General features: G+C 34.9%; 1 protein-coding gene across 3 annotated transcripts in view; it reads left to right on the top strand.

The window, feature by feature from the left end:
- The window catches only part of AP3B1 (adaptor related protein complex 3 subunit beta 1), a 285,248-nt gene that overhangs the window by 26,290 nt on the left and 243,254 nt on the right, over window positions 1-15,704 (top strand). For all 3 annotated transcript variants that reach the window (XM_012462113.2, XM_012462114.3, XM_012462116.2), the window contains exon 2: window positions 1,172-1,247. In XM_012462113.2, coding sequence (XP_012317536.2) covers window positions 1,172-1,247 — 76 coding nt within the window. The remainder of the gene's footprint in view (window positions 1-1,171; window positions 1,248-15,704) is intronic.

Below are 15,704 nucleotides of genomic sequence, written 5' to 3'. Positions count from 1 at the left end.
ATGAAGAGCAAAATCTTTGGCTTTAATATTGAGATTCTGTTTTCTTGTTTTTACTTTCAGAGAGCAGGTGCTTGTTCTGGGGACTCTGTCAATTTGGGCTTTAGATGAGCAAACCAGATTTCCATTAGTTTATGAGTAATACTATGCTTGGAATTAGAGGTTGGGCTGTCCTAAAAATTGACACTCCATTCCTCTTCATTGCTCACTTCCCTCTCCAGATAAAACTGGTGGAGGAGAATAATGGGACACTTTTGGGGAACAGAAAAGGAGACTAGGCAGGAGAAAATTATTTTCTTTTTTTGGCGTGTGTGTGTCTGATCACATTTCCTTTCTATTTAGTTTCTATCTAATTTTTTTTTTTCCTTTCCTACCTTCAGTAAGATTTTTTAAAGGTTTCTTTTGGGGTTTAGGTTTTTTATTATAAAAGTATACATAGTCATTAAGTAAATTGGAAAATACAGCAAAAAGCAGAAGAAAATACACTCACATATGTAGTTCCATTAATTTCTCTCCCTTTCCTGTTACTTGTGAAATGTGAAAGAGCCTGAAAAGTTTTATGCAAGGATTCTAAATTCCTTAAGGTGAACATTTATAATATGCTTAATAGTTGTATGTTCTCAGAGACAGTTTGTATATATTACTACCTCTACTGTTTAACTATTTTCAAGCTGTATTTTTAATTAGGAAGAAGTAGGTGTCTTAATTATTTAATTATATTTTGTCTTCACTACTGGTCACCATTGCATTTAGTTTTATGAGGTGTTTGGAAAGCAAAGCTACTTTTTTCCATAATGAATTTTATTGCCTTTATTCCTTTTGGAAAAAATGTGCTTAGCTTTTACGTATTTTTTTCTTGCAATGACAGTTTCTAACATTTAATTCTTGTATTAGTTTGCTAGGGCTGCCATAACAAAATGCCACAGACTGGGCAGCTTAATCAACAGAAATTAATTTTCTCACAATTCTGGAGTGTGGGAGTCCAAGATCAAGGTGTTGGCGGGTTTGATTTCCGCTGAGGCCTCTCTCCCTGGTCTGCAGATGGCCACCTTCTTGCTGCAATTACTTTAACATTGCCTGTGATATTATTTCTAATTCTTATGAAAATGGCATATTTTAAGCTATCGAATATAAAAATCAAAGTATGGATTTTATTTCTTCTCTTTTGTAATAGGAATGAAGATCTAAAGCAAATGTTGGAGAGCAACAAAGATTCTGCTAAATTGGATGCTATGAAACGGATTGTTGGGGTAGGTAAAATACTAGTTTATTTCAATTTTTGGAAAAATAGACAAGTAATGATTATATTATATTAAATACTATGTTAAATACCAATTCTAATATTCTATTTGCCTTAATACTAAGTTAGAATTTCCTGTCTAAAGGTGTTAAAGAAAAAAGTATATATTGAAGTGTCAAAAATCAAGAAACTTAGGTTTTAATTTCATCTTTTCTCTGTTTTAATTTCCCTGTATCTAATTTCAAGATATTTCTTCTATGAGAATGAGGTAATTATTTTGAGGACAAAATAAAACGAAATACAAGCCTATTGACTTCCTACAAAGAGAGATACTAAAGAATGATTTTTTTTGTTCTTTCACAGCCTAAATGTGAGCATACTTTCATCTGTTTGTCAGATTCTATTACTACCAATAGAAATACTTTGTTCAGTTTAGAAGGCTGAAACTTCTAATAAATATTATTAAATATAAGAGCATTCACCAGTGTTCAGCTGTAAAGCAAAACATAAACGATTAATAAGTTATGAGGATTCTATTTTCAGAGAATTAAAGATATAGTTCCTTAATTATGTTTAATCTTTTAATTTTAATTTTTAAATTTTTCCATGGTTTCTAATTGTATATACCATCTTTAGTAAAATAATTTTGCAGTTTATGTTGCATTCTCTATACATACTCATTTGATTTTCCACATTCACAGAGAAAAAACTTGCTTAATTCCAGTGACTATCTGATGCTAAGGAGTTTTGCTTTTGTTTCAGTGGAATCAAATTCATAAACTAATTTTTCTTATTAACACTATCCTTTTTATCACCACCATTGCTGATTTTATTTTCCACTTATTTTTATATAATAAAGTAAAAATAGAATACATTTGCATAACTGCATAAATAAACTACTGTAATAAGGCGATGACGCAACTAAAACAATACTGTTTTCCAGCAGGCAGTAACATCATATGAGAATGTCAGATCTCTTTTCCTTTCTTGATATATTAAAGTCTAAATTACTTTTTTTTTTTTAGATGGAATTTTCCCAGACTGGTGTGTAGTGGCACGATCTCGGCTCACTGCAACCTCCACCTCCTGGGTTCAAGCAATTCTCCTGCCTTAGCCTCCTGAGTAGCTGGGATTACAGGCATGCACCACCATGCCCAGCTAATTTTGTAGTTTTAGTAGAGACGGGGTTTCCATGTTGGTCAGGATGGTCTTGACCTCCTGACCTGAGGAGATCTGCCCACCTTGTCCTCCCAAAGTGCTGGGATTACAGGTGTGAGCCACCACGCCCAGCACAAATTACGGTTAAGAAAGTTGGTTAACTCCTTCTCTGTTAAAAATTAAGATGGTATGACCATCTCATGCCAGTTATAATGGTGGTCATTAAAAAATCTGGAGACAACAGATGCTGGAGAGGATGTGGAGAAATAGGTTTGCTTTTACACTGTTGGTGGGAGTGTAAATTAGTTCAACTATTGTGGAAGACAATGTGGCTACTCCTCAAGGATCTAGAAATAGAAATTCCATTTGATCCAGCAATCCCATTACTGGGTATATACCCAAAGGATTATAAATAGTTCTATTATAAAGACACATGGAGACCTATGTTCATTGCAGCACTGTTTACAGTAGCAAAAACTTGGAACCAACCCAAATGCCCATCAGTGATAGACTGGATAAAGAAAATATGGCACATATACACCATGGAATACTATGCAGCCATAAAAAGGATGAGTTCATGTCCTTTGCTGGGACATGAATGAAGCTGGAAACCATCATTCTCAGCAAACTGACACAAGAACAGAAAACCAAACACTACATGTTCTCACTCATAAGTGAGTGTTGAACAATGAGAACACACAGACACATGGAGGGGAACATCACACAGTGGGATCTGTTGGCAGGTGGGGGGAGGCTAGGGGAGGGATAGCAATGGGTGGGGAGATTGGGAAGGGATAACATTAGGAGAAATACCTAATGTAGGTGACGAGGGGATGGATGCAGTAAACCACCATGGCATGTGTATACCTATGTAACAGTCCTGCACAATCTGCACATGTACCCCAGAACTTAAAGTATAGTAGTTAAAAAAAAAAAAAAGGGAAAAATGAGGTGGTGTGAAAATCAAATATATTAAAGTCAAGTACTAATTGTATCTGTAGGACATCTATAAGTGATTTGATCCTTGCTTTCATATTTCTGTCATTTGGCAGTATAGGGGCAATTTTGAGGATTCTGTTGTAAATTTCTGACTTGTTATTGTTATGCTTTCTACATAAGTGTATTTATGGGCAGGCAGTTCTTGCTTTGCATGGCTTTTATACACATGAATTTCAATTACTACAGTTTACTTAAGTAACACCAATCCCCTAACAATATGGTTCAAATTTCATTTACCATGGTATATTAATTATACTTGGGTAATATGCAAACTTGACTGCCATTTCTTTATTCTACAAGTAACTATGTGAATTACAAATATATATCATAATCCATGACCAATCATGTCACTTCTTTCAAAATCTGTCAGTGATTGGTCACTGTGCATCTGTTACTCAGTTTGTGCACAGACAACAAAGCATGTAGTTGTGTTGCCTCTTTGTCTCCCGGTAAGAAACACATAAGAAACACATGTGACATTTTACAGAAATGAATAATTGAAAGAGGCATTTGTCCAACAAAGTGAAAGTACAGCAAAGAAATGAAAAGTGATAACAGGAAATGAAAATCAGGTAGAATGTAAATGAAGTTATACAGGAATAACTGTGGAACTATTGACATTACGAGTTTTTGAGAGACTGAATTTATAGCTGGAGGAATTTGGCAAAGTTGAGATTTTCAACCAACATAAATAATGAAAGTGATTTTGTTGAAGAGAATGAAGCTGTCCCAGAAGAAGTGATGCTGGCAGAAGACCTCACATCAATTAAAGAAACTCTAGGAAATAGTTGAGAACATTGAAAATACAAAAGGTAAAATGTTCTAAGCTGATCCAAACTTAGAAAGCAGCACGATAATTTACTGAGAAATACAAAAGATGCTTCCTCAGTATCATGAGTTAAACACTGATAAAAAAAAACAAGCCCCGTTCAAACTACTTGTGATAAGTTAATTTTCTTTGCTTTTATTTTTTTTTAGAGACAGGGTCTTGCTCTGTTGTCCAGGCTGGAGTACAGTGGTGCAGTCATAACTATCATTGCATCAGCCTTGAACTCCTGAGCTCAAGTGATTCTCCTACCTCAGCCTCCTGAGTAGCAGGGACTAGAGATGTGTACCACTATGCCCAGCTAATTTTTTTATTTTTATTTTTTGGAGAGACGAGGTCTTGCTATATTGCCCAGTCTGGTGTAGAACTCTTGGTTTTATGTGATCTTCCCACCTCAACCTTTCGAAGTGCTAGGATTACACGTGTGAGCCAATGTGCCTGGCCAAGTTAATTTCCAATTTTTCTAATGTTTTAAGTTAAAGTGTACTAAATATTGATTTTTACTACTTTTTCATTTTCCTGTAAGTTTATAACTGACAGTAAAAGAGTTATTAATGTTTTGACAGACATTTTAAATAATATCGGAGGATTTCGTGAAATAAATTCCCTTAATGGGATTAAGAGCCAAAGTTTAAATAAATAAATAAGGTCAGTCCCTGCTTTACATGGTAGTGCAGGTCTGTGCCCTGCAGGAATGCAAGCTGAAACCATGGAAAGAAATCTTAATAAGCCAACTGGAAAAATTACAATTGACCTAAGATGTTTAAAATTTTTGTCAAAACAAAAAAATTAGCTGGTTGTGGTGGTACATTGTCTTGAGTTAATGACTGTAATAAATAGTTTGGTATGAATCTTTCCAGCCTAACTGTTTATCCCGTGTTCTTGCCCTTTCTTCCTTCAATAACAATGCTTTGATTCTATGTATGCTTCAAAGGATTCAACTTGGGGCTGTTGCTTGCATCTTTTAAAAAATTATTGGGTTGGAAATTGCTTAAAATACCAAGATTTTTCTGAAGTGTTGGTGTGCATCAGGATGAATTCCTGGTTATCAAGCATGAGGTTTTATTGGTGATGTGATACCTGTAGAACTTTGGTGAGTTTTCTGTCAGTTTTGCTCCAGTGTAGTCTCTGGGATACAAAATAAGGGTCAGTTAACTTTCTGTATCTTCATTTATTCTTGGCTGCTGATTCTTAAGACTTACAGTTGGGTCTAAAACCCTTTGAAACCTTTTATCTTTCTTTTTGTTACCTGTGAATTAACTAGCAGTTTTCTGTACATTCAGAATTCTGAACTTTTATCTTATCTTTATTGCTTTGAAGAATGACCAGTGGAATTAAAAGTTAAACATAATTTCATCCTTTTTCAAAAAACTGAGTTTGGAAGTTATGTGAATTTTTGGATCTAGATTATTATTCAGTACAGTCTTGCATCACTTACATTCATGCATGGCTTAATGATAGGGATGCTTTCTGAGAAATGCATCCTTAGGCAGTTTGTTATGTGAACATCATAGAGTGTATTTACACAAACCTAGACTACTTACACAAGCTTACTACACACTTAGGCTATATGACATAGTCTATTCCTAGGCTATAAATCTGTACAGCGTGTTACTTACTGTACTGAATACTGTAGGCAGTTGTAACACAGTAAGTATTTGTGTATGTAAACATATCTAAATGTAGAAAGTTACAGTAAAGATATAGTATTATAATCTTACAATAAGACTATATATATGTGGTCCCTCCTTGACCAAAACATGTGGCACATGACTGTAATTTAAAAATAACATGAATAACATACAAAATTCAGTGTAACATACCACATTAACAGAAGGAAAGGGAAAAATCCCTCACAATCATCTCAATTTATGCAGAGAAAGATTTGACAAAATTTAATACACTTTAATGATAAACGTACTCAACAAACTAGGAATAGAAGGAAACTGCCTCAACCTATCTATTGAAGAGCGGTGTGGAAAACCCAAAACTAGCATTATACTCCATAGTGAAAGACTGAAATCTTTTACTCCAAGATCAGAAACAAGGATGCTTGCTTTTACCTCTTCTATACAACACAGTACCGGAAATGTTAGCCAGAACAATCATGCAAGAAAAAGAAATAAAAGGCATCCAAATGGAAAAGGAAAAAGTAAGATTATTTTTATTCACATTATCTTATATGTAGAGAATCCTAAAGATTCCTCAAAAAACTGTTACAACCAATACACAAATTTACCAAAGTTGCAGGATAGAAAATAAACACACCAAATGATTTGCATTTCTATACATTAACAATAAACAATTTGAAAATAAAATTAAACACATATTCATTTATAATAGCATCAAAAAGAATAAAATATTCAGGAATAAGCTTAACCAAGGAGACGAAAGACTTGTACACTGAAATGTTACTGAGAAAAATTAAAGAAGACACAAACAAATGGAGAGACATCTATGTTTCTGGGTTTGAAGACTAATATTGTCAAGATGTCAAAATGATCTGTCTATTCAGTGCAATTCCTATCAAAATTCCAATGATGTGTTAGGCAAAAATAGAAAAAAATTTATCCTAAAATTTACATAGAATCTTCCGAGTCCCTGAATAGCCAAAACAGCCTTGAAAAAGGACAAAATTGGCTGGGCATAGTGGCTCACACTTGTAATCCCAGCACTTTGGGAAGCTGAGGCAGGAGGATCATTTGAGCCCAGGAGTTTGAGACCAGCCTAGACAATATGGCAAGACCTTGTCTCTACAAAAGTAATAATAAAAAAATTACTGCCTGTGCCTGTGGTCCCAGCTGCTTGGGAGGCTGAGGTTGTATTATCACTTGGAATGAGCTGTGTTCATGCCACTCTACTCCAGCCTGGGCAATAGAGCAAGACCCTGTCTCAAAAGCCCATCTCAAAAAAACCAAAAAAACAAAATTGAACGTCTTATACTTCCTGATTTCAAAATCTATAACAAAGCTACAGTAATCAAGACATTGTGGTACTGAAATAAAGACGGATAACATACAGACCAATGGAACACGAGAGAACTCAGAAGTAAACCCTGACATAAATAGTCAAATGATTTTTGATAATGGTGCAAGACCAATCAAATGGGAAAGGAGAATCTTTTCAACAAATAGTGTTGGGGAAACTGGATTACCTATATGTAAGAAAATGGTGTTGGATTTCTTTCTATTTCACACCATAGATAAAAGTAAATCAAAATGGATCAAAGACCTAAATATAAGAACTAAAATTATAAGACTCTTAGAAGAAAGCATAGAGAAAAAGCTTTATGACATTGGATTTGGCACAGGATTCTTAGATACAACACTGAAACATGAGTAGTTAAAAAAAATTATTTGGATTTTATCAAAATTAAAACTTGTATGCATCATAGGACACCATCAACAGAATGAAAAGGCAACCCATAGAATACAAGAAAATATTTGCAAATCATATATCTCATAAAAGATTGATATCCAGAATATATAAAGAATTCCCACAACTTAACCATTAAAAACTGACCAAATGGCTAGGTGCGGTGGTTCACACCTGTAATCTCAGCACTTTGGGAGGCCAAGGTGGGTGGATTACTTGAGGTCAGGAATTTGAGAATTTAAGACCACTGTGGCCAACACAGTGGTCTCTACTAAAAATACAAAAATTAGCCAGGTATGGTGGTGGGCGCCTGTAATCTCAGCTACTTGGGAGGCTGAGGCAGGAGAATTGCTTGAACCCAAGAGGCAGAGGTTGCAGTGAGCTGAGATCACACCACTGCACTCCAGCCTGGGTGACAGAGCAAGACTGCATCTCAATAAACAACTACAACAGCAATAACAAAAACCGACCTAATGAAAAAATGGGTAAAAGACTGGAATAGATATTTCTCCAGAGAAGAAATATAGATGGCCAACAATTAACAGAGAAAGATGCCCAGCATCACTAATTATTAGGAAAATGGAAATCGAAACCATAGTAAGATCACTCACACCATTAGGATGGCTATTATCAAGAAAACAAAATTGTAAGTGTTGGTGAGGATGGAGAAATAGGAACTTTTGTGCATTGCTGGTGGGAGTGTAAAATGGTACAGTTACTGTGGAAAAACAGTATGGTGGTTCCTCAAAAAATTAAAAATAGAATTATCACATTATCTAACAATTCTTCTTTTGGGTATATACAGACAACAATTGAAAGGAGGTATTTGAACAGATATTTCTACATCAGTGTTCATAGTAGCATTATTTGTAGTAGCCAGTAGGTGGAAACAACTCATGTGCTCATCAGTGGATGAATAGATAAATGAATATGGTACATAAGTGCAATGGAATGTCGTTCAGCTTTAAGAAGGAATGGATTTCTGATGCATGCTACAACATGGATGAACCTTAAGTCATTATGCTCAGTCTAGTAAGCCAGACACAAAAAAAATAAATATTGTATGATTTCACTTTTATTAGGTACCTAGAATAATCAAACTCATAGAGACAAAACGTGGAATGGTGGTTGCTAGCAGTTGTGGGGAAAGTGGGAAATTGGGAGCTTGTTTTTCAAAAATCATTTTGGACGTTTATTTTAAATGTTATGAACCCTGTTAAAAATAGTTCTGTAGGCATGAACTCTGTCTCACTCATTTATGTTTGCTTTTACTTTTTTCCGTCCTCATTCTTTTTTTATTTTTTATTTTTATGTTTTGAGATGGAGTCTCACTCTGTCGCCCAGGCTGGAGTGCAGTGGTGTGATCTCAGCTCAGTGCAACCCCTGCCTTCCTGGTTCAAGTGATTCTCCTTTCTCAGCCTCCCAAGTAGCTGGAATTATAGGCGTGTGCCACCACGCCCAGCTAATTTTTGTATTTTTAGTAGAGATAGGGTTTACCATACTGGTCTTGAACTCCTGTCGTGGGGAGATCTGCCCTCTTCGGCTGCACAAAGTGATGGAATTACAGACGTGAGTCACCGCACCCAGCCCCTCCTCATTCTTTAGATTTTTGGTTTATTTTCAGGTGACAGGGGTATTTCATTCAGGAAGATAATGTAGATGGCATTCTTTCAAAGTCCTTGCCTGTAGGAACAGGTTTCCATTCTTTTTCCTTGTGAAAATATATTATTTAAAAATATTATTATTGGGTTGCAGTTTTTTCTTTTCCTTAAATTTTTGGAGATTTTATTCTTGATTTCCTCTGGCTTTAGCTATATGGAGCAGAAATATGATGCGATGCCAAAGAGGTTGCTTTTTTAAAAAACAATTTTTTATTTCTTTTAATTTTATTATTAATTTTTTTTGAGATGGAGTCTTGCTCTGTTGCCCAGGCTGGAGTGCAGTGGCACGATCTCAGCTCACTGCAACCTCTGCCTCCCGGGTTCAGGTGAGTCTCCTGCCTCAGCCTCCCGAGTAGCTGAGCTTACAGGCACCCACCACCACGCTCAGCTAATTTTTTTGTATTTTTAGTAGAGATGGGGTTTCATCATGCTGGCCAGGCTGGTCTTGAACTCCTGGCCTCAAGTAATCCACCCGCCTTGGCCTTCCAAAGTGCCAGGATTACAGGCGTGAGCCACTGCACCCAGCCATATATTAAAAAAAAATTTTTTGTGGGTACATAATAGGTGTATATTTTGGGGGCACATGAGATGTTTTGATAGAGGTGTGCATGTGAAATAAGCACATCATGGGGAATGAGGTATCCATCCCTTTAAACATACATCCTTTGAGTTACAAACAATTCAATTACACCCTTTAAGTTATTTAAAAATGTGCAATTAAGTTATTATTAATTGTCATCACTCTATTTTGCTGTCTAATAGAAGGTCTTATTCATTCATTGTTATGTTTGTACCCATTAACCACTCTACCTCCCCTGTAGCCCCCACTTCCCTTCTCAGCCTCTGGTAATCATCCTGCTCTCTATGTCCATAAGTTCAATCGTTTTGATTTTTAGATCCCACAAATAAGTGAGAACATGAGATGTTTGTCTTTCTGCCTGGTTTACTTCACTTAACATGATCTTCAGTTCCACCCATGTCATTGCAAATCACCTAGATTTTCTTTATCCATTTGTCTGTTAGTAGACACTTAGGTTGCTTCCAAATCTTAGCTATTGTAAATAGTGCTGCAGCAAACATAGGAGTGCAGGTGTCTCTTTGCTTTACTGATTTCCTTTGTTTTGGGTTGTACACAGCACTGGTATTGCAGGATCATATGGTAGCTCAATTATTAGTTTTTTTGAGGAGACTCTAAACTGTTTCCCATAGTAGTTGTACTAATTTACATTCCTACCAACAGTGTACAGGGGTTCCCTTTTCTCCACGTCCTTGCCAGCATTTGTTATTGCCTGTCTCTTGGATACAAGCCATTTTAACTGGAGCGAGATGATATCTCATTATAGTTTAGATTTGCATTTCTCTGATGATCAGTAATGTTCAGCATCTTTTCATATGCCTGTTTGCCATTTGCATGTCTTCTTTTGAGAATTGTCTTTTCAAATCTTTTGCCCACTTTTTATCATCTGATCAAATCTTTTGCCCATTTTTAGATTATTAGACTTTTTCCTATAGAATTGATTGAGCTCCTTATATATTCTGGTTTTAAATCTCTTGTGAGATGGGTTTTGTGAGTTTGCAAACATTTTCTCCCATTCTATGGGTTCTCTCTTCACTTTGTTGATTGTGTCCTTTGTTGTGCAGAAGCTTTTTAACTTGATGTGATCCCATTTGTCCATTTGTGCTTTGGTTGCCTGTGCTTGTTGGGTATTACTCAAGAAATCTTTGCCCAGACCAGTGTCCTGGAGTTTCCCCTGTGTTTTCTTGTAGTAGTTTCATAGTTTGAGGTCTTAGATTTAAGACTTTAATCCATGTTGATTTTATTTATGGTGAGAGATAGGGGTCTAGTTTTGTTTTTCTGCATATGGATATCCAGTTTTCCTAGCACCATTTATTGAAGAGACTGTCTTTTCCTCAGTGTATGTTCTTGGCACCTTTCTCAGTTCTCTGTAGGTATGTGGATTTGTTTCTGGGTTCTTTATTTTGTTCCATTGGTCTGGGCGTCTGTTTTTATGTCAGTACATGCTGTTTGGTTACTATAGCTTTGCAATATAATTCAAAGTCAGGTAATGTGATTCCTCCAGTTTTGTTCTTTTTGCTTAGTATAGCTTTGGCTATTCTGGGTCTTTTGGGGTTCCATATAAATTTTAGGATTTTTTTCTATTTCTGTGAAGGATGTCATTGGTATTTTGATAGGCATTGCATTGAATCTGTGGATTGTTTTGGGTAGTAGGGACATTTTAATAATAATGAGTCTTCCAAGCCATGAACATAGAATATTTTTCCATTTTTTGGTGTCCTTTTCAATTTCTTTCATCAGTGTTTTATAATTTTCACTATGTAGATAGTTCACTTCTTTGGTTAATTTCTGGGTATTTAATTTTGTGTGTGACAATTGTAAATGGGGTTACTTTTTAAATTTCTTTTTCACATTGTTCATTGTTATCATCTAGAAATGCTCCTGATGTTGGTATGTTGACTTTGTATCCTGCAACTTTACTGAATTTGTCAGTTCTAATAGTTTTGTGGTGGAGTCTTTAGGTTTTTCCCAGTATAAGATGATATCGTCTACAAATGAGGATAATTTAATTTCTTTCTTTCCAATTGGATGCCCTTTGTATTTTTCTCTTGTTTAATTACTCTAGCTAGGAATTCCAGTACTATGTTGAATAACAGTGATGACAGTGGGCATCCTTGTCACGTTCCAGAGCACATAGGAAAGACTTTCAGTTTTTCCTCATTCCGTATGATACTAGTTGTGGTTTTGTCATACGTGGCTTTCATTATGTTGAGGTATGTTCCTTCTATTCCCAGTTTTTTGATAGTTTTTATCATGAAAGGATGTTTGCTTTTATCACATGCTTCTTCAGCATCAATTGAAATGATCACGTGGTTTTTATCCTTCGTTTTGTTGATATGATGTATATACCACGTTGACTGATTTGTGTTATGTTGAACATCCTTGCATCCCAGAGATAAATCCCATTTGGTCATGATGAATGATCTTTCTAATGTATTGTTGAATTCAATTTTTTGGCATTTTGTTAATGATTTTTGCATCAATATTCATTAGAGATACTGGTGTGTCATTTTCTTTTTTCTTGATGTGTCTTTCTCTGGTTTTGATATCAGGGTAATACGGGCCTCGTAGAATAAGTTTGGAAGTATTCCCTCCTCTATTTTTCAGAATAATTTGAGTAGGATTGATATTAATTCTTCTTTAAATGTTTGGTAGAATTCAACAGTTAAGCTGTCAGGTTCTGGGCTTTTCTTTGGTGGGAGACTTTTTATTACAGCTTTGATCTTGTAATTTGATATTGGTTTGTTCAGGTTTTAGATTTCTTCCCAGTTCAATCTTCATAGTTTGTATGTAGTTAAGAATTTCTTCTAGATTTTCCAATTTATTGGAATATATAGTTGCTCATAGTAGCCACTAATTATCGTTTGAATTTCTGTAGCATCAGTTGTAATATCTCCTTTTTCATTTCTGATTTCATTTATTTGGGTTTTCTCTTTTTTTTTTCTTAGTCAGCTAATGTTTATCAATTCTGTTTAACTTTTCAAAAAAAAACCATTTTGTTTCATTGAGCTTTTGTATTTTTTCATTTCAAATTCATTTGTTTCTTCTCTGATCTCTATTATTTCTTACTACTAATTTTGTGTTTATTCACTCTTGCTTTCCTAGTTCAAGATGCAGCGTTAGATTGTTCTTTGAAGTTTTTCGTCTGTTTTTGACATTAGCATTATAGCTATGAAGTTGCCTTTTAGATTTTTCAATTTCTTTCTTAATTACTTCATTGACCCACTGGTCATTCAGGAGCATATTGTTTAATTTCCGTGTATTTGTATAGTTTCCAAAATTTCTTTTGTTATTAATTTCTAGTTTTATTCTATTGTGGTCAGAGAAGATGTGTATTATTTCAATTTTTTGATGTTTTAGGACTTGTTTTGTAACCTAACATATGGTCCCTCCTTGAGAAAGATTCACGTGTTGATGAAAAGGATGTATATTTTGCAGCTCTTGGATGAAATATTCTGTAAGTATCTATTAGATTCAGTTTTGTCTGTAGTGCACATTAAGTTTGATATTTGATTTTCTGTCTGGAAGATCTGTATAATGCTGAAAGTGGGGTGTTGAAGTCTCTGGCTGTTATTGCATTCAGGCCTATCTCTCTCTTTAGCTCTAATAATATTTGCTTTATATATCTGGGTGCTTCAGTGTTGGGTGAATATGTATTTAAAATTGTTATATCCTCTTGCTGAATTGACTCCTTTATCATATAGTGACCTTCTTTGTAGCTTCTTAGAGTTTTTGTCTTGAAATCTATTTTGTCTGGTATAAGTACAGCAACTCCTACTCTTTTTTCATTTCTGTTGGGATGGAATATCTTTTTTGATACCTTTATTTCAGTCGATATATGTCTTTATGGGTGAAGTGTGTTTTTTTGTGAGGAACAGATGAATGGGTTTTGTTTTTTCATCCATTCATCCACTCTATGTTTTTCTAATTGGAGAGTTTAGTCCATTTACATTAAATATTGTTGATAAGTAAGGACTTACTCCTGCTATTCTGTTACTTGTTTTCTGTCTATTTTGTAGTTTTCTCTTCTTTCTTTCCTTCTTGTCTTCTTATAGTGAAGGCATTTTCTCTGGTAATGTGATTTAGTTTTTTGTTTTTTACTTTTTGTGTATACATTGTTTGTTTTTTGGTTTGAGGTTACTGTGAGGCTTGCAAATACTATCTTATAATCCATTATTTTAACCTGATAGCAACAGGTTAAAATAACACTATCTGCATAAACAAACAAGCAAAAAGAAAACTGATAAAAACTCTGTGCCTTAACTTTGTCTCCTCAGTATTTTTTTTATTTCTATCTTATTGCACTATGTCTTGAAAAGCTGTTGTAGTTACTGTTTTTTATTGGTTCATCATTTAGTTTTTCTACTTAGAATAAGAATAGTTTATACATCACAGTTATACTTTTATAATATTCTGTGTTTTTATGTGTACTTACTATTACCAATAAGTTTTGTACCTTCAGGTGATTGTTTATTGCTCATTAATGTCCTTTTCTTTCTGATTGAAGTACTCCCTTTAGCATTTCTTGTAGGACAGGCCTGGCATTGATGAAATCCCTCAGCTTTTGTTTGGGGAAGTTTATTTCTTCTTCGTGTTTGAAGGATATTTTCACTGGATATACTATTCTGAGGTAAAAGTTATTTTCCTTTACCACTTCTAAATATGTCATGCCACTCTCTGCCAACCTGTAAGGTTTCCACTGAAAAGTCTGCTGCTACACATATTAGAGCTCCATTGTACATTGTTTCTGTTCTCTTGCTGCTTTTAGGATCCTCTCTTTATCCTTCACCTTTGGGAATTTGATTATTAAATGTCTTGAGGTAGTCTTCTTTAGGTTAAATCTGCTTGATGTTCTATAACCTTTTTGTACTTGAATATTGATATCTTTCTTTAGGTTTTGGAAGTTCTCTGATATTATCTCTTTAAATAAACTTTCTACGCCCATCTATTTCTCTACCTTTTCTTTAAGGCCAATAACTCTTAGATTTGCCTTTTTGAGGCTATTTTCTAGATCTTATAGAGCATGCTTCATTCTTTTTTATTCTTATTTTTTTTGTCTCCTCTGACTGTGTATTTTCAAAGAGCCTGTCTTCAAGCTCATGAATTATTTCTTCTGCTTGATTAATTCTGCTAATAAGAGACTCTGATGCATTCTTCAGTATATCAACTGCATTTTTCAACTCTAGAATTTCTGCTTGATTCTTTTTAACTGTTTCAATCTCTGTGTTAAATTTATCTGATAGAATTCTCAATTCCTTTTCTGGGTTACCTTGAATTTCTTTGAGTTTTCTCAAGACAGCTATTTTGAATTATCTCTCTGAAAGCTTACATATTTCTCTGTTTTTCCGGAATTGGTGCCTTATTTAGTTTGATTGGTGAGGTAATATTTTTCTGGATGGTCTTGATGCTTTATAAATGTTCATCAATTTCTGGGAATTGGAGAGTTAGGTATTTATTGTAGTCATCACAGCTAGGGCTTGTTTTTGCTTATCTTTCTTGGGAAGCTTTCTAGTATATAAAGGGACTTGGGCCCCAAACCCAATAATGCTGTGGTTTTTATTTTTGCAGACTCATAGAGGTTGATGCTAGTAGTAGATGTTCTTTGGTGTCTGGGCAATGAAGAGTTAGGTATTTATTGTAGTCATCACTGCCTTGGCATGTTTTTGGCCATCCTTCTTTGGAAGTCTTTACAGATATTTGAAAGAACTTGGGTGTTGTGATCTAAGCTATATTTGCTTTAGGGGTCACCCCAAGCCCAGTAACACTATGGTTCTTGCAGACTCATAGAGATACTGCCTCGATGGTCTTGGAACAGATCTAGGAGAATTCTCTGGATTGTCAGGCAGAAACTTTTATTCTCTTTCCTTACTT

Source organism: Aotus nancymaae, unplaced genomic scaffold, assembly GCF_030222135.1.
Source record: "Aotus nancymaae isolate 86718 unplaced genomic scaffold, 86718_ANA_hifiasm-v0.15.2.pri h1tg000014l, whole genome shotgun sequence".
Taxonomy (NCBI): Eukaryota; Metazoa; Chordata; class Mammalia; order Primates; family Aotidae; genus Aotus; species Aotus nancymaae.
The sequence above is the reverse complement of the archived record's forward strand: the minus strand, read 5'-3'. Positions and strand labels throughout refer to the sequence as shown.